At 37.8% G+C, this 20433-nt stretch overlaps 1 protein-coding gene across 2 annotated transcripts in view; it reads left to right on the top strand.

Annotated features, from left to right (window-relative positions):
* Positions 1 to 4600, top strand: part of snupn (snurportin 1) — a 21189-nt gene extending 16589 nt beyond the window's left edge. Inside the window, exons 6-9 of one of the 2 annotated variants that reach the window (XM_015398435.1) lie at positions 1842 to 1939; positions 2063 to 2140; positions 3567 to 3647; positions 3739 to 4600. In XM_015398435.1, coding sequence (XP_015253921.1) covers positions 1842 to 1939; positions 2063 to 2140; positions 3567 to 3647; positions 3739 to 4059 — 578 coding nt within the window. In that variant the 3' untranslated portion in view covers positions 4060 to 4600. The remainder of the gene's footprint in view (positions 1 to 1841; positions 1940 to 2062; positions 2141 to 3566; positions 3648 to 3738) is intronic. The other variant, XM_015398434.1, reaches the window with a different exon arrangement.
* Positions 4601 to 20433: the final 15833 nt, after the last annotated feature.

Raw genomic sequence — 20433 nt, 5'->3', positions numbered from 1 at the left:
ATATATATATATATATATATATATATATATATATATATATATATATATATATATATATATATATATATATATAAAAAATAAGATGTATACACCATTAAATAAATTAGTTAAAATAATAAAATGTATATGTAAAAGTTAAATATGGAAGTTAGGTCCCCCTGAAAGCGGCTGCGCCTCAGAACTTCCCTTCTGGGAGCAAGTTATTTACTACTTTTAACTCAAACTGGGTAAAACCGTATAAAAAAAGACTAAAACAGGAGTAAAAAAGTAAAAGCGTTTATTCTAGGTCAGGTCGTTACAGGACAGAGAAATTGCTTGGAGTATGCACAGCTGTGGGCTAAAAAACGTCAGAGAGTGTCGGGCAAAGATTGAGCCCTGAACAAGGTCATCTCCTCCTTCTTATACCTCATGAGTCCGTGTTTTGCATCAGGTGGATGCTCAGCTGTTCGTATCAGAAACTGACACACCATCCATGCCCTGACCTTTATGCATCTTGCCTCTATTGCTGAGGATTACACATAGCTCTCCTCTATCAGTCCGACTCCAAGATGTGCCCATATCCTGTGTATTTCTAAAGACATGAAGGCTGTCCCGATTAGATGACCTCCGTACGCACAGTGACATCCACCATGTGAAAGAAGGCCTTCTAATCCGGCTAACAGAATAACAATGCACATGATTTATAAAGAATAAACCTAACATAAATAAATGTCTTTTTAAATTACATTGTATATTTTAAAGCAACATTTAACTATTTAATAATACATTTTATGTCAATGGTACATTTCAATAAATACTATTAAATTATTTAATGTTATGATTACATTAATTTGTTTTATATATATTTTTATCCTATTGTCCTTTTGTCCTTTGTTATAGACTTGCTCGATTTTTAGTTTAAGTATCTTTAAAGATAGAAACCAGACTCATGTTTTTAAAAATGCATTCAGTACCCTGTCATCCAAGGCGGATTCTCTGTCCAACTTTGCTTTTGACAGGAGAACCAGCTCAGTATTCAGAAGATATATCATGTTTTGTAACATAAAACATGAACGATTAGATATCCCTTTTTACAAATCTTTTCTTATATTCCCTCTATATTTCTAAGGAGGCCCCTTTGAAAACTGCAGATCAGGAAAAGTCTGTAGTACTATGCTCAAGTCTGTCTGCAGCAACATAAAGGGAAACATTCTCCAGCAGCACTTGCTTAATTTAACCAAGTTTTATTGAACAAAAAAGCACAACTCTGTTTCTGAGTGAAAATCGCTTGATGTTCCTTATATTACTCGATTGTTTATAAAATGAATGAGAAAAATTATCAAACATATAAATTGACACCAGTCTTGAATGAGGTCTTCTTGAGCCACTCCAATTAATTTCAAGGAAGGTTGAAGGCTGAAGAGCTTTTTAATGGTCTGATCAAGATGTCTGCTGTTGGTATCTGGTTTTGTTGCTTAAAAAACCCCAGAAAAACCCATAAAGGCTGGCATAATATAATCGGTGCAGTCTTTGTTGGACATTCATCAGGTTGGTGTAATTAGGAAAGGAACGTCTGCAGTCTGGATGGATGAGTTTTTTTAGTTTTACCTTTGGACTTTTTAAAAAGAAGTGCTTTTCTTGTTTTGTTTTTGACCTATTTTTTACCCTCTTGCTTTACTATTTTCTTTGACTGAGGAGGAAATTCTTCTAAATGATATAAGTCATTGATTTTCTGAAGCAGAGAATATTAAAGATTTTTAATGAACTGGTTATTTAACTAACAGGTCAGATTGAGTTTTCAGGTAGTGAATGAAGTCTATACAGATGTTTAAATTTCATTGGCTTGTCCTCTCTTTGGCTAGACTACACAATCTTGGACTGCATTTACAGTGAGGTGGACAGAACGTTCTACATCCTGGATGTCATGTGTTGGAGAGGTCACCCAGTCTACGACTGCCCAGTAAGACTTTCCTCTAACCCTCAGCATCCCAGTAAAACCTGTCAATCTATTTGTCTATTTGAAAATAAAGGCAAAGAAGTGTAAAACTCCTGTTTTTCACTGTGCTTGTTTTCCCACCAACAGACCGAGTTCCGCTTCTACTGGCTGCAGTCGAAGGTCGAGGAGACGGATGGCTTATCGGAGATCGCCAAACGCAACCCGGTGGGTATTTGGTCTGAGATAAAGGCTCTTCTCCTAAAGTCATCTCTGATATTTCCTTTAATTTTAAGTTAACCTACATAAGCCAGACAAATCCATCTGGAACGCCTCTTGTGGAAAGCGTTCGCAAAAGGGAGGGACATTTAGTACAATTCTTCAAGCTAATTGGGTTATTGCCCAAGTGGTACTTGCCTCCATGTCGAGCTTTTAGCCAATGACAGTAGCAGCTGTGATGTATCACATTCTTGATTTGTTTCACAACTAGTGGTGTTAACTGATAGATCAAACTCTAACCAAATCCGTTCTGAAGGAATGGTAAACATCTTCCCATCCACAAAGGCGAAAATCGCTTCTCTTTGCTCGTTTTCAAAAGGAAATAGTGGACATTCTCACTAAAACCAGCTGAATATAGAAGTCTACAGATGGTACCACTGGTGCATCCACTTTATTTTGCTTCAGCCTTTTGTTTCTGGTGATATCATACAAAACATTTATGAATCAAGACTAATGCATCTGAACGCTCCTGGCAAGATTAGGGAGTTTGTGAATTCATAAATCTCATGACAGTTGATCTTGTTTGCAAAGTAAGTCTTCAGTAGCTTTGAAGTGATGCAGTTTAGTCTTATTGATAACTAGTTCTAGGTTCACTTCACACAATAAACTGAATTATTTCACTTTCAGAGATAATCATAAATATCTGAACTCAGATCCCAGGCCCAGTATTATCAAGTTATTTCTCACTTATACTTGAAATAAAGTCTAATAATAATTTGATTATGATACCCAAGTGTTTATTGGTTGTCATTGGCGTTTGGAACAAACTCTTAATCTCTTTATTTCCTTCTGATTCATTTTCTGTGCTTTTTCATAAACTATAGCTGACGTCTGGAAAATGCTGCTCTCATTCACATAAGTTCAGATTTTATTAGGATAAACTAGCTGGAAAATTGCGGAGAAATAACTTTTTGTTCATTTTTTTTTAACTCGATTATTTTTTTTTATTATTAATCGATTAATAATCAGATAGGAAAATTTTCCTTACAGAAGATATTTTGCGGTACTAAACCAGGTAAAACTAAAACTTTTCCACTTGAGTAAAAAAAGATTTTTATCATAAATGCTAAATTTTTACTTTTTTTGTGTGGTATAATTGCTACCTAAGGTGGGTTCCTATGTCAGTTAAAGTCTCTACTCACCGGTTAACCATTAATCAATTAATAAATTAGTTGAAGATTATTTCAATAATTGATTAATCTGAATAATTGTTTTAACCCTTAGCGAACATACAGAAAAGCGTGTCTAAATATATAAATTAGTAAGGCTTTGTAAGACTCCAGCAGAGGTTATGGTCCTCTTGATGATCCCCTTATACAACACTGTAGGAGTTCAATTCTGAGGGTTTTGTTTCTGTTTTCTTTGGTCCCAACAGTTTCGGTTTTTGAGCCTTCAAAGCACCGGCTGCACAGCAGAAGCCATTCAGAAAGCCCTGGGAGCCGAGTATAGCTTCAGTGTAAGAACAATTCTTCACTCACCCCTTTTCTCAGATTATTTTTCATTTGTGACGCAGTGTAATTAATAGGTTACTGCTCTGAGCTCTGCAGGTGGACGGACTTCTCTTCTATCACCGGCAGACCCACTACACCCCGGGAAGCACCCCCCTGGTTGGTTGGCTGCGCCCTTACATGGTCACTGACATACTGGGGATGGAGGTTCCTGTAGGACCCCTCACCACCAAGCCAGGGTACGCCAGCCAGCAGCTGGAGCAGATCCTGAAGCAGAAAAAAGTCTCCAGTGAAGTGCGGCCTGCCAACAAAAGCGGTGGCTACGAGTTAGAGCACCTGTCCACTCCAAGTCAGGACAATAAGGACACCTTGAACTTCTTGAATCAGAAGCCAATAAAGGAGACAACTATGGAAATCTGAGTTAAGATGGATTTCAATTGTTAAATGAGGGACCCTACATGTTGGCAGCAAATGGGAAGCTCTTAAGAATGTCTCTTCAAAGACTAACTATTGATTTTAATTAATGCTCTGGATCCCTTCAAAGTGCAGATTAGTAGAGCCATGCTGACATGTACACCTTTTACCTCCAGAAGTTGAGTTAAAATATGCAGAACTTCAAACTTGTGGTCAAGAAATTTCCTTCTGCATTTTCATCGCAGTTGAATCGGGCATCAAACTTTTCGTTACCAAATGTGGGTTTGAGGGTTTCAAGCAACTGTTAATCAACAGCATAACAGGCAGTTTTAGCAGGTCATTAGTTAATCGTCAGTAAATCAACAGTTGCTTGCTGTTGCTGTTCTTAAAGGTTCAGTGTCAGAGACTCAGTTGCTGATTATAGTCTGTTTTGATGGTCTTTTATGGTTCACTGTTGAATTGAAATGTTTTAAATTTCACATATGCAAATAAATTCCTTTTTATTGACTTTCACCATTTTTCCAACATCTTTTTTCTTTTATTTTTCTACATACATATTGTGCTGTTTAATCTAAACAAAATCAAATGTGCCACTGTGTATTAATTACTTGGAATATTCAAATAGTGAAATCTACATCATAATAGATTTTAAAATGTTTGTTTGTTTTTTCAATCTACGAGTATCTGATCAACATCTTATCTATTTTATGGATTAAAATGATAAATGTTTTTGAATTCTGATATATTTGATTATGGTTGTTCCACTCTAGCTTTTACACACTGTCAAATTACACTTGTATTTTATGTCATGGTAGATTGACACAAAAGTGCAGAAATGAGAAATTGAACAAAAAAGATTTTTTTCTATAAGATCATGACCAAAAAAGTTCTGCATCCTTTCATTTTCAGGACTTCTGACTAAATACTTCTAAAAATATATATATATATTTCGTCAATTAATACCCCAGTTATAGCTTTGTAGGGTAATACACGCCTGTGTTGACATCAGTAGCATCAAGCTCCAGCCAGCCAAAAAAACAAAAAAAAAAGGCTGCATGCAGAGCGCAGCCAGTGTTTGCCAGTTGCCACACTGCTATTTTTTAAAAAAAGTGCTCATTTATACACTGTGCAGAATTATTAGGCAATTGAGTATTTTGAGCACATCATCCTTTTCATGCAAGCTGTATAGGCTTCTTTTTCTTTGTTAGATTGGGGGATTACAAATAACTTATATGTGCATACCGCCACCTGCTGTACATGAGTGTGTAGCTCTATAGTTCCAACTACTATATTCTATTTTTTATTTTTGTTTTATGTAAAAATAAAAACAATACTTTATTAATAACCAAATTTTCCTCCCTATCTCCATCTGTCCCTAAAATACCTTTAATACTTAATTCTCTCCCTTTTTCCATACCGGTAATTACTTTCCTCATCCTCTCTCTTTCAGTTGCATAAGGGAAACAGCGTTTTTTTTTTACATTGGCCCCTTGATTTTACGTTATTACATCATGTTCTACTCACCCATATTAGTTTTGTGTCATTTGGAGCTGTTTTGAAGATATTCAGTTTTGTAATATCCAAGTAACGTCTTCCTATGGGCAACGACTTGAAGGCACAAACTAAATTTTTCATAATTTATTCTTTATGGTACGCCAGCATTCAGAACATGTAGGTGAATCACTGTCCCCCGTCATCCATGCGCACCGGCTACCGTTCATTCATCCTGTCCTCTGAACTGCTGCTAGTTTTCCTCACATGCCTGGAAGATGTCTAATGCTGCTACCACAGATGATCTCGCTCTCCAAATGGAATTGAACGATTCAGATTAATGGAATATCTTCAGAATGGCTCCAAATGACAATAAACTCAAATGGGTGAGTAGAACATGATGTAATAACGTAAAATCAAGGCCCAATGTAAAGAAAAACGGCGTTCCCCTTTAATGCAATCCATCAAAACATGATTCACATTTTCTTTTCTTTCAGAACCCTCTCATAAATCATTATTTCTCTTCCCTAGTACAAACAATAACTCATTCAAGTAGTTGGGTCCAATTCTTAATCTAGTATAAATTATCTCTTCCCTTCTGTTTCTCCATAATTTTTAACAATTACAGATTTTTGAACCCTATATAATCTTCCTTTCTGATCTTCATCCCATATTTTTTTTGCCATAATTCTGTTTCTTTTTAATTATTGATTTACCTTTCCCAAATGGAATCTGATCTTTATTTTGCTTTCCCAAAGCCTTTTTAATTTATAAATAACTATAATACAATTGTCTAATATACAACTTATATTAGACAATATAAGTTGTCTTCATCTTCTCTTCAAATTTGATTAAAAAGTTGTAATATTCATTTTAATGTTGATTCCGATAATCTTTAAAACATTGCATAACATAGATTATCATCTCCTATCATCTTTAATAGCTGTTTTTATTTCATTCATACTTATTTCTTCCTCTATTGCTGAAACCGATCTGTCTTTTTGTAAATATAATTAAATTCTTTGAGTTTTTGTTCTTTTTGATTCCTATGAATATTTCCTAGGTGCTCCCCTCTATACACTGCTGCAAAAGCCTCACCCAGAACAGCTGCCTTCTCTTTATTTAACACCACAGTTCCTTGACAGCTAATTAGTGCTGGAATTCTTATTTGTCTTCTTTTCCCACCCATCTTCTTAAACATTGACCAAACATTTTGTAATTGAACTCCTGCTCCTATGGAAGAACAGTAATTTCTCCAAGTTTCCTTCTTCGCCTCTTTAATTGGTTTACGAGCCTCTGCCCATTTCTTTTTTTTTTTTCTGATTTTTCCCAGTCAAATTTTTCTGTAGCATTTTAAATGCTTTATTTCGTTCTTTAATTGCTCTGCTACAATTCCAGCATTTTTGTCTTTCCTTTAATTATTGTTTTTGGAATACTAAGTTCTGCAGCATTTAGTATATGTTCTGTTACCTGTTTAGTGCACTCATATACATTTGCTTTTAATGTCACTAAATGACACATAATGTTTTAAAAATTTGCCATTTAGCTTTATTAATGCACCATCTTGTTATTTTAAGTTCCTCTTGTCTTAATAAATTATCTTTAATGATTATGCTAACAGCATAATGATCACTTCCTATTGTGGACTCTCCCCTCACACCCCATTCACAAGAGCTAATGATTGAACTGGATACTAATGTTAAATCAAGACATGACAGAGTTCCTTTATATATGTCTATTTTTGTTCCCTGACTATTATTCAGGGACACCAGTGACCTTTCATCCATCATTTCTTCCACTATTTTACCATTATTGTCAGTCTGTCTGCTTCCTTTACTATTATGTGCATTGAAGTCACCACACCAAACTTCTCTTCTTTTAATTGATCCTGAGATTTTATTAAATATATTGATAATTTCCAGCTGCACTCAGAAGTTCGTGAATTTTATCCGCATGGACCTCCTTCATGTCTAGGAACTGTCCTGGTGCTTCTGCAATAGTTTTGATTTTATCACTTTTCTTTTTCATTTCCACTGTAACATTAATAATGTGACTTACTGTATGCTTGCATGCATAGGGTTCATCTGTTGAATTGATAATGTTTTTATTCTGTTTTCTTTGTGAGTCATTATTTTCCTGATTTATCTCTCCATGACATGTAACTTTATTCCCCAAGTTCTTTGAACTTTCTTTTCTATCTTTCTTGAATGCCTCAGCATATGAAACCTTCTGTTTTTTTAATTCTTTGTGCTTGTCTTGCCTCCCTCTGTACTACGCTTCCACCATATGCTGCACTATGTTCTCCCCACAGTTACAACATTTAACTTAGGCATCTTTATCACACGTTCCATATTCATGTGAACCTCCACACCTTGCACATGCACACCTAATTTTCCCTTTGCACTCCTTAGCTACATGACACATTCTTTGACCAACAAAATATCTTATTGGGTTGGGAATGTTCTCTCTCACCCTGAGGTTTATGTCGCCAATCTGCACAGATTCTGGAATCACATTTTCAAACTGCAATATAATTGCTATGGTGTCTTTAACAACTCCATCTCTTGTGTTTAATCCTTGTTGCTTCACTTATTTTTCCTACTTTTATTTCTTGTTTGATTTCATCAACTGTCATGCCAGGGATGTATGTTTTGATTCTTTCACCTACAAGAGTTGTCATATTGAGAATCTTTTCTTGTTGTTTTTTGCGAACGGCATAAATTAATATCTTCCGGTTGTTCATTATCCTGGCTGACTTGTTTCGTCCAATTTCCTTCTCAATCACTTTAGATAGTTTTATGGGATGTAACTATCCTCCCTCTTGTTTAAACTCGACTGTAACTTTCCACTCCTCTTCCCCATTTGCTTGCTCTCCCTGCGCTTGTGTTTGTTTTTGTCTTTTTACTTCTTTCCTCTCTAACCTCACTCTCATCTGACCAACTTCTATCCCTTTCCTCTCTTCGCCTAATTTCACGCTTTCTTCTTGAAGACCTAGACATCCTCCACTCCATTTCCTCTCCACCATTTCCACCTGATGTGGAAGCCACACTCAATGTACACTGTACATTGAGTGTGGCATATACTGTACATTGTACAGTATATGCAAACTGCCGAAAAGTTTTCAACTCCTATCAACTTTGCACTTCGCTCACAAATCTCACGTGGCCGCCTCCACCGGAAGAGCAACTCCAGTCCTGCCCTGCCCTCTGCTGTATAGGCTTGAAAGCCAACTACCAATTAAGTAAATCAGGTGGTCTGCATCTCTGTAATGAGAAGGGGTGTGGCCTAATGACATCAACACCCTTTATAAGGTGTGCTTAATTATTTGGCAACTTCCTTTCCTTTAGCAAAATGGGTCAGAAAAGAGATTTGACAGACTCTGGAAAGTCAAAAATCGTCAGATGGGTGGAGCAGTTTGGAAATTGCCAAGCTTTTGAAGCGGGATCATCGCACAATCAATCAGTTCATGGCAAATAGCCAACAGGGGCGCAAGAAGCGTGTTGGAAAAAGAAGATGCAAAATAACTCCCCATGAATTTAGAAGGATCAAGCATGAAGCTGCCAGGAAGCCATTAGCCACATCCTCATAATATGGCCAGATCTAAAAAAATAAAAATAAATAAAAAAAAAAAAAACACATCACTTCCAAAATTATGAAACTTTGCTTTTAAGGAGTCTTTTGGTTTGATTGAGAACACATTGTGGCCCAATAATAAAAATAATCCTCAAAAATACAACTTGCCTAATAATTCTGCTCATAGTGTAGTTTTGCCAAAGATTTGGAACTGGACTCAGGCTTTGACTGTTCCTGACCACTCTGAAAACAAACCTCTGTTGTCTGCTGGAAGGTCAAGTTTTGCCCAGGATCACTCTGCATCATCCCCACAGCATGTTGCTGCTACCGTCACATGGTTTTTGCTCATCAGGCGCTTTCTTCTTGTGTCTTTCCACAAACCTGTGAAGTAATTTGAAAAACTCACATGAAAAGAAAAGACAATTAGGAGAAATATATTGATACAATTACTTTGTCTTTGGTGCTCAGACCCCTGCAGGAAACATAGCGCTAAATTTTGATATATATGCATGGACAGGAGCAAAGAATAGGGCTGTTTCCCCCCCAGGCCTGAAACTGGTGGTGGAGTGGAGATAGATGAAGTTGATCAGACTGCTGGTTAGCGAGACGGTCTGCTGAGCTTTATGGGGAGATCCAGTGGACTGCGTGAGCTGATACTAGAGCTTCTATCAGGGACCTGGAAGATGGTAGTCTAGTTGGTTAACACAGGTTGAGAAAACCTGTCCACGATGAGCAAGCATGAAGCGACAGTGGAGAGGAAAAACTCCCCATTGGTAAGAAACCTCTGGCAGAGCCAGGCTCAACATGGCGGTTTTCTGCCGGACTGGTTGAGATGAGACAGGAAACGCAGTAAGAGTCGGGGAGGAATGACGCTCTGATGAAGCTTTAGCTACGATGGTGGAGGAGGGGCTGGAGGTGGGTTGAAATGGTGTGGCCTGAATTAAGTCACACAGCGCAACTGCCGCCTGCTCACGGGAGCAGGTAAGTGCGTATCGGAGATCTTTTAAGATGAACTTTGGATCGGCATCCAAAGTTCAGCCAATCGGCATTGGCTTCCCTGGAGGCATGGTTCAAAGCTGATTGGCTGTGTCGCAGGTGGATGTAGGAGAGCAGTTCGTTTCTTCAGTTGAACTTCCGCCTAGGCTCCATATCTCATATCAACAGAATCAATCAGATCTGCAAAATGTCCACAGAGGTCTTCTCCTTGTCTGGCCTTTTTTGGGCAGTTTGATATGCCTTTCACATCAAATGCATATATAGATATGCACATATTTCAAACCTTTTGATATCAAAAAGAAAAAGTGATGGCCATGTTTTCTCTTTTCTTTTCTCTTTCAAAGGTGTCATGATCTTGGCACCATGGGCTGGGTTTTACTCCTTCTCCTCTTATCTGCTTCGCTCCACCCCAGCCTAATTATCTCTTATCAGATCCACCTGTTCCTTCTGATATTTATGCCACCAGTTCACAGCCCATGGTGACAGATTATTCGAGCTTCCAGCGAGCCTAGTTCTAGCGTTTCTCTGTGTTTGTTCTGCCTGATATTGACCTGTTTCTGCCCCCGGACTTCTGAGTTTTGGCCGCCCCTGCTCTGCTCTATTTTGCCTTTTCTGTTTCTCTGGATTTTACCAGTTGCCGTCCTTGGACCCGTCTTCAGACCACGGATTGGATTATCCTTCCTGGATCCCTCATTTTCTCTGTGTGCTCTGGCTGCTGCTGGTTGCTGCTCATCTTCCCTCCTGGATCTCTGGTTCAGGCTCAGTTTCAAGCTGCGGAGCTCAGCTACTCTGGACTTCACTCCTCCTTCTGAGCTCAGACTGAACTTTGCCAGGTTGGTCGCTTCAGAAATATTTATATCCCCGCAGTGTATCCAGTGAACCTGCGCCAGCTGATTAGCAGCTGCACGCAGCTTATTCAATAAACTCCTTTGAAGTTTCACTGTCTGTCTCGTCTGAATTCTGAGTCCAAACCTCTGAGCTCCTGAAAAAAGGATGTTTATGCTTGTTTTTGGGTTATGTTCAGAAAAAAAAATTTATGTTAAAGTGCAATAAGAAACTTGTTTAAATTAGAAATCTCTAAGGGCTTTTTGTTTTATTTTCTTGCACCACCGCATAGCTGATCACCCAGGAAATGCTGGTAGAACTGTGTGGCTTTTGATGTTTCGGGGGCAGTAAAGCCATGACTCAGTCCTGTCACCTTGGCTCATCGCTAGAGGAGTTTTGTTTCTACTCTTTGCTGCACTGTGTCATATTGATCAACCGGCAGAAATTTGTCACAGTGAAACTTTTTGACTGTGCTCAAACTCTATGGTGTATGGAAACACTTTTAAAACAAGATAACAATAACCACAGGGCTATACAGAAAATATAAACGGAAAAGAAACATTTGCCAATGTGGGTAGAAACTAATTACAATTACCAAAGGGAAAAAAAAGTAAAGTATTTTACTGATATGTACCTTTTTTGTTGTACTTGAGTAATAATATTGTGAAGTATCTCCACTGTTGTGTGAAAGTTTTGGGAACCCTCCCTGAGTATCTTCATTGCATAGAGAGACTTGTTTTAATTAAAAATGAATCAGAGAGACTCACCTACAGTTAATTTAAAAGTCAAACTTCTTGTTCCAGTTTTATGTTCTATCCACTAAGTCATTTGTAGGTTATCAAAGGAAGTCTATTTTCAAAGGAAGTAATCGCATGGTTTGAATGAGTAAATATCACCTACCGAAATATTTTCTTTGCCTGAATTTTTTAAGAATATTATTTTGCATAAAACAATAATCTAAATAGAAATAATAAATAAAATAAAGAATAAAAACCTAGCTTTATGTCTTTGTTTTTCTTATTTTTTCACTTTTCTGACTGACATGATTGATTTCTTTGGTAAAAGATTAATTAGGGCTGGGATCTGTTTTGGTTTCTGAGGACCCAACTGGAAAATTAAACAAGCTTTTATCAACCAAAAAGTACGTTTTTCTTATGTTTGAGTTCACCTTCAGCTTTGACATACTTAAAAACCAAGCAGAGGAACAGACTGGATGTAGAGAACAGCCTGGGATCTGCTGTTTTTCACACTGAGCTATAGAAGTTCATCAAAGCAGCTCACTTGTCTTGATGAAAACAAAGTAAAACCAATTAAATCAGTCTGACTATAATTTTTCTTCTGTATTTTGTTCCCAATTCATCAAGTTTAAATGTGATTATAAGAGAGTTACTCAGAGGAGCTCCAGTTTGATAAATATTTTTGTTAGATTTAGATTTTATTTTGTATTTATTTCGATTCCTTAGTAACTTCCAGGCAACATACTTATGTTTTTTTTTTTTATTTGAGATGGAAAGCATAACTTCATAAAATTAAATGCTCAATTTAAAAGATTAAGTCAAATCAATAGGACCTACTCTAATTTCCAAGGTTGGAATATAAAGTAATTTTACAGCTGTAATAGTAATAGAATTAAGATAATACAGATTTTACTGAATAAGTATTGCTAAGGTTAGGGCTATAAATAGTCATATCATGTCATGCCTCAATGGCAAATCATCATACCGGGGAATAGTAATAAAACCCAACCTACAGTCAGAGGCGATTCTAGAGTCTGTGGGGGCCCCAAGCAAAAAATCCTAGGGGGCCCTACTGCCAATGTGTTCATCACCATTATGTTAGGCTATAAATAATCTGACACCAATGAAAAATGTATTAAATAAAACCTTATTTTTTATTCCAAATGTTCTAAACATGAACAACCTTGTTATTTTGGAAAATATAAAAGAATAAAAGGAAAGAATAAACTAATAAATTAAAATAAATGTATAATAAAATAAAAAAAAACAGTAAATTACTTTAAAAATCCAATATAATCTTTGTACAAAATATGAAGTATAGTAAGTGTAGTGAAATTATTTGGGTCCTATACTGCTTCCAGAATTGCTGCTTATGGGCCTTGGGTTGTGCAAATGCAGACACTAAGTCCTCCAGATCCAAAAACCTTCGCACACTATGGAAATAAGCGCCAGTCCTGAAAGTCTCTCTTGAGACATGGAAAATGGATAATTATCCTTCAGCTTAGTTACATAATGGCTTTCCAATTTACTGAACGATAGGCCTACAACGTCACCCATTCGCTAGGCTACGTTCATTTTCATTAAGGGAAGTCATCCACCTAAGCTGGGCTGGATTTTGACTGGGCAAAGCCAATGTCAATCAACATTCCATCCAATCGGAATTTTTATATGCATTTGTGCATCTCCTCAGTCACTATAGCGTTGCCACTTCATGCTCGCCTGTTGCTGTTTATCTACCGGGTGTACAGTAGCTGGCTGTCGGGGGCCTCCAGCGGCTCGGGGCTCCAAGCAGTTGCTTGGTTTGCCTGTTGACAAGGTGCGCCTCTGCCTACAGTAAAACCAAGGATTGAATACACAAACTTTCATGTTTGAGTCAGGATACGTAACTGCAACTCAGAAACAGAAAAATTCAACAACAAAATCACTTAATAGAATAATGCTATAGTGCCAAGAAGGCCAGCATTACAGCTTAAAGCCAATGGTACCAACACTAGTCAACACTAGAGAGCAAACACTAATGGTAGTGTTTTGTGGCATTTACGTCACTTTGTGCATGTTGTTGCTCTACTGAAGAAATGGTTAAATAACCTTCCCCAAAATGCTCTACTACTCCTGAAGCACCAGCAGCAGTGGAATCATCACTACCTCTGACTAGCAAACATATGCTAAAAGTGTGCTTCCTTTCACTGACCAGAGACCTTTAGGCTACTCTAAAAAACAGGCCGATCTCGAACATCTATACACAAAGGTGTTGATGGCAGCACCACAGCTGATATTTCTCTCCAGGATAGTGTCACAGCCAAACAGGAACAGACCAGACGAAGCTACTATGATGATAAAAAGTAGAGAGAGCAGAGAGTTACAGATTGAACTAACTCCAGTAAGTTCATTAGTAAGTAACTAAGTGGGAAAATAAATACACTGCTAAAAAAAATGAAAGGAACACTTTGAAAACACATCAGATCTTAATGGGGGAAAAAAAATCATGCTGTTTATTTATCCTGATATGGACCGGGTGATGTGTTAGGAACAACAGGATGCCACATCATTTGATGGAAATGAAAATGATCAACCTACAGAGGGCTTAATTCAAAGACACCCCAAAAATTACAGTGAAAAAATGATGCGGCAGGCTAGTCCATTTTGCTGAAATTTTATTGCAGCAACTCAAAATGGTATTCAGTAATTTTATGGCCCCCACGTGCATGTAAGCCTGCCTGATAACGTCGGGGCGTGCTCCTAATGAGACGACGGATGGCGTCCTTGGGTATCTCCTCCCAGATCTGGACCAGGGCATCACTGAGCTCCTGGACAGTCTGAGGTGCAATCTGGCGGCGTCAGATGGATGGAAACATAATGTCCCAGAGGTGTTCTATTGGATTTTGGTCAGGCGAGTGTGGAGGCCGATCAATGGTATCAAAGTGGCAGACTTGCCAATTCTGGTGTTCTATTGCAAATGCCAATCGAGCTCCACAGTGCCGAGCAGTGAGCACAGGGCCCACTAGAGGACGTCGGGCCCTTAGGCCACCCTCGTGAAGTCTGTTTCTGATTGTTTGGTCAGAGACATTCACACCGGTGGCCTGCTGGAGGTCATTTTGTACGGCTCTGGCAGTGCTCCTCCTGCTCCTCCTTGCACAAAGGAGCAGATACCGGTCCTGCTGATGGGTTGTAGACCTTCTACGGCCCTGTCCAGCTGTCCTGGAGTAACTGCCTGTCTCCTGGAATCTCCTCCATGCTCTTGAGATTGTGCTGGGAGACACAGCAAACCTTCTGCCAATGGCACGTATTGATGTGCCATCCTGGAGGAGTTGGACTGCCTGTGCAACCTCTGTAGGATCCAGGTAGCACCTCATGCTAACAGTAGTGACAGTGACCCTAGCCAAATGCAAAACTGGTGAAAAAGAGTCAGAAAAGATGCGTAGAAAAAATATCCGTGGCCTTCAGCTGTAAAACTATTCCTGTTTTTGATGGTCGTCTCGTTGTTGCCCCTCTAGTGCACCTGTGTTTAATTTCATTGGATTTAACAGAAAGCCAATGAAGAGAAGCCAGGATAGGAGAGATATGATCTCTCTTTTTCATTTTCATCCGAACTCTGGCTGCAGCATTTTGGATCAGCTGAAGACTTTTAACTACAGCTTGTGGACTTCCTGATAGTAAAGAATTACAATAGTCCAGCCTTGAAGTAACAAATGCATGGACTAGTTTCTCAGCATCACCCCTGGACAGGAGATTTCTCATTTTTGCAATATTCCGCAGATGAAAAAAGTAAATTCTAGAAACCTCTTTGATATGGGATTCAAATGATAGGTCCTAATCAACAATAAAGGCAAGATTTTTTACTTTATTATCTGAGATCAATTAAATCCCCTCAAATTAAGTGACTGGAATCTAATCTTATTAGAAGAAGGTCTTGCAAGAATGAAATTAAACCAGAAAGTGCTTGGGAGATTCTTTCACACGATGCTCAAAGAGCAGGTAGTGACTTGAGCTTTTCATACTTACATTTCCAGAAAAACAGTCCACTATACCTTTAATCTGTTTTGGTTGTACATCATATTCATATATGTGTACATTAACATACATTTAAAAAGTTTTGCTAGTTTTCTCTAGCTAGGAGACTCCTGAATGAATTACAAAGAAACAAAAAAATACAACGCTATATCAGAAAAGAGCATAATTTTCTAATTTATTAATAAATTATGATAACTAGCCATCAATAAAACCATCAAATCACCAGGTAGAGGTGACTAATTGTGGCCTTGGCCCCCATATCATGACACCCCTGGGCCTTCTGTAATGGTGTTTACTCAGGAAATGAATATGATTTATTTGCAGTTATACCACCTCTTTGGAGAACCAAATCAAAACAAGGAGGGAAACTTATTGACTGAACATCAGATCTTTCAGGTTTGCTAGCGCTGACACGCTAATCAGAGGCACACAAAGCTGTTATAATGAGGTTGCAGCAATGTGCATCAATGACACATTGCGTGTTTGTAACAGTAATCGTATTTTCTATGGTGGAAAAAAAAGAAAATGTTGCCAATTTTCTCCTTGTTTTTCTTTTCTGATGGTATCAAAAGGGCTCTCACCGCCTACGTGGAACATTAACCCTTGCAAACACATTCTCAGAACTGATGTGGGGATAAGTCACTGTGGAAATGAGTAGAGGAAGGTGCACAACACAACGAAAAAGTTAGCTAACATCTTCACACATTATTGTTATGTGCTTTTGTTTATAAAAAACCTTGGTGTTACTTTCCAAGGAACAGAGTAAGATGTGACCATTTTTTATATATTTGATTTACCGGTTGGTCTATAGCAGGAACTAAATTTCCGTGAGAAGATTTAGAGAGAATATCTTGAAATTCAGAGGAAACCATTGATAAAGTCGAGTGCTTTAAATTTGAGCGTGATCTAAACGTGAAGCTGTAAAAGAGAGCAAACTGAGCTGCGTGGTTATTGCAGGAATTCAGATATGACTCAGAGGCAGCCATTACTTTCCAGGAAATCAGCACCTGTTGATTCACAGCTGCTTCATTGGCGTCTCCCACACATACGCTCACGTGTTTTTGAGCTTTCTATCTTTTCTGTGTAAAAACCCTGTAAACTGCACCTTTCCAGGCACCTGTCAAAACAGGATATCTGATGAGAAAAAGCAGAGTAAAGTTTTTGGCATTACAAACATACATTTTATAACAGCTTAACAGAAATGTAAACAAAAAAACTGCCACATGTCAGTAAACTTGCTTAAATTATTTATCCCTAAAACAGAATTATTAAAACTTTCATACAGGTTGGTTGGTTAATTTATGCTCTATTTGATGTCTAAATATGTATGTCTTTAGCTTTATTTATGCGGTTCAAAGCATGATGGTGGCACCATCATACTGTCTGGCCACTTTTCTGCTAGAAATAAATGGGAACAATGGTGAAATATGATGGCGGAGGATTAACTCAGCTGGAGCTTCAATATACACCTGGATCAATAAAATGTGGTGTTCTCAAAGGTCAGTGATTCAAAATACCCAAACAAGGTTCAAAACTAATAGAGAGTAACCTTTATTTAGTTTATAGTTTTGTGTTTCCAACCATTCCAACCACACAAAAAAAATGTTAGAACTGTAAATGTACTGTCATTTTCACTATTGTTCAAGGCTGCACTTTTAAAAAAGATGAAATTGTCAGAGAGCTGTTTGCAAACAAAATTTCTTTTTGTTTTTACACTTGTGTAAACAAAATTACAAAATCTGTCTAAGTCTATTTCTGGAAATAAAGAAACACTACTTGTAGGGAGTGTTGGTCTACTGGTTAGAGCAACTGATGAGTTAAATGCAGAGGTAAATTTCTCCTATGTGTGATTAAAGAAATTCAATTGTTTCTTTGGGAAGTCTTAAATGATTAGGGCGTCATTTATACTCTTTTTATTTCCAGAGGCGCATTTGTGAGGTCAGCCACTGATGTCGTAAAGTAAGGGCTAGCTGGCAGTCTTTAGCTCATGCTAAAGGTGGGTTAAGGTCAAGTCTTTGTGCATGCCATTAAAGGTCTTCCACACGAAACTCACTCATCCATGTATTAAACGACCTTGTTCTGTCCCCAGAGGACAAGAAATGTTATTGCAGGAAGGGCAGCCATCTTTAACCAGTTCCTACGAAGTTCAAATCAGATAGTCAATTTGCTGACACTATACGTGGGTTGCAATGATTTCCGATCACCAAAAACCATTAACCATTTATGCTGGAATATTTAGTGCTGATGAAAAATCTCAACTGGACTTGTGTCTTGTTTTCCCCCACAGGTTCAGGACCTACAACTTGTGGGCTAAAATAACTGTCGATAAAAACATATGTTTAGGTGTTGGAATTTGTAAATGTAGGTCTTGTGGTCATGAGAGCAACCTTTTTCTTCCACAAAGGTTGTAGAAACCATGTTGGTGTCGAGGAGCTCAATTTTAGACATTTGTGTCCATCAAAGTGGTTTAAGCACATAAATTCATTTTTTTTTTTTTAGATTTTATGGGTGAACAAATAATTCAATAAATTTTTGTTTGTTGATTGCATGTAAACCTTCTGTAGTATGTGTCCAATAACTGTAATAATTATCCTAAATTGTTCCATTTTGTTTTCCTCTGATGTTTTGCCTATCAGTGAAATGAAGCCTATTTTTCCCTGATTCTTTATAAATGTATTCTCTCTCTTTTTTTATCATTGGTTTACCAATCACATTTCCCCTTCAAGGATGTGGGATGGGCCACTTTGACAGGAAGTCCATTGTTTTCCACTCCCTCTTCCCTCATGTTTTCAAGCCAGACTTTCCCACGCCTCCTTATTTACAATTCGGGTATTTTCGGATTTTGTCTTTTGTGGAAAAGCAAAATAAACATATTGGGTGTACTTGACATTGTCAACTTTTCATGAAAAAAACCCCCAGACAATTGCTCTCCAGCAACATGTGAAAGCAGTGTAAGGCAGTTTGAAACCTGTTTTGCATCACATTACTTTTATGGTCTTGTTAAAATAAAGTGTGACCTGAGGGCCAAACCAATAACAGCCTTTCAGGAAATGTAACATCCTCACTGAACCTCGTGATAAAATACAGTTTATCAGCAGCCTTTGGGCTCGTCTTACATCAGCTTTATCACACTGTTTGGGTTTTTTTTTTTATTCCTGTCAAACGATTCCTGTAATTTAGATTATAGCCTTAGGGATGCGTGAGCAGAGAATTTCCTTAATTAAACTTCATTCACTGTAATATCCTATTACAGAAAGACAAACTCATAAAACAGGCTACTTCCAATCAGCCAGGTTTCGTGCATTAGTAATGTTGCTGAATAATGCTGGACATGGTGCCATGATGCAGACTTTAAAAGTGTATCGATTGTGGTAAGGTTGTCTTTAACACTATAGCGTTACATTTAAAAGAAAGTTTCTAAAACCTTTGATCTTCAAACACAAAAAACATCAAAATTTGCTAAATTTGTCAATGATCCGGAAGAAAGAAGGAAAAGGATAATTCAATTGTATAAAATGTGCTTTATACACTGTAAACCACTGTTTGTATATTGTGTAATTCCTCTTCATTCCTTGCATTGTTACATGTTTCCCATTGAATTATAGGTCTGGCTGATTCCTCCATAACTTTAATCTTCTCTCCTCAGAACTAAGATGCTGATCGCTTACATGTCTGTTGGGGTAAACATAACCTGATAAATAATCTATTTACTAAAGTGACTTAAAAATAAAAATCTACAATGAGTAGTTTTATGACACAATACTGTTCAATGTGCTTGGGTAAAAGCATTTTAAAGTTTTGCTACTTTTACTTGATTATAATTTATGATTGGTTGACATATTTATCTATAATTGCACCAGTTTGTGTTGCGTTTAAACTTGCTTTGAAAAATTTTAACCTAATTGTTCTAATGTTATTTTTTACACGATGGTTCTCAATCATGAAGCCAAGTAAATATACAGTAAAGGTGTAATGTCGTTGGAAGCAGGCTGTGCTATTCAAATATACACCTACGAAAAGTATTGATTTCAAAAGCAGTGATCGGGAAAAATGTTGTGACTGAATTCATACCTTCAATTCAATTCAGATTATTTATATAGCGCCCTTTCACAACACTTGTAATCTCAGGGCCCTTTACAGAGATTATTCAACCAGATCATAGTCAGACTGGTCCAAAGTTTTCTATCTAAGGAAAACCAGCCGACTGCATCGACTCATTGATTCGACTCAAAAGCAATCCCTCACACCAAACATATTTGTAATGACAGTGGAGAGGAAAATTCCCTTTGAACAGGAAAAAAACCTCAAGCAGAACCAGGTTCAGTGTGAGCGGCTGTCTGCTGAGGCAGACTGGGGTTCAAGGACACAGAAGCAGGCATAGAAAAAGAAGCAGAGATACAAAAGGCAACTGTAAACCAGCTCCACAGGCAGCCCCGTCCAGGAAACACACAGCCAGGCAGACGAGCTCCGAGCCAGCTCCCATGTCAGAGGATGAAGAGAGCACATAAAGTCACAGTCAAAGAAACAAGGCTACACTGATAAACAGGCCAAGCTCCAACATCTATAAACAAAGATGTTGATGGCAGCAGCACAGCTGATATTTCTCTCCAGGATGGAGTCACAGCCAAACAGGAACAGACCAGATGAAGCTACTATGAGAAAAATCACTAGTGTTAGACTTTGAACATATTTTGCAGAGTGGGAGAATAGAGATAGAATGAAGCAAAATGATGAAAAAGGGGTCCCT

Source organism: Cyprinodon variegatus, unplaced genomic scaffold (genome assembly GCF_000732505.1).
Source record: "Cyprinodon variegatus isolate N-32 unplaced genomic scaffold, C_variegatus-1.0 Scaffold934, whole genome shotgun sequence".
Lineage (NCBI taxonomy): Eukaryota > Metazoa > Chordata > Actinopteri > Cyprinodontiformes > Cyprinodontidae > Cyprinodon > Cyprinodon variegatus.
This window is presented reverse-complemented; position numbering and strand designations above follow the sequence as displayed.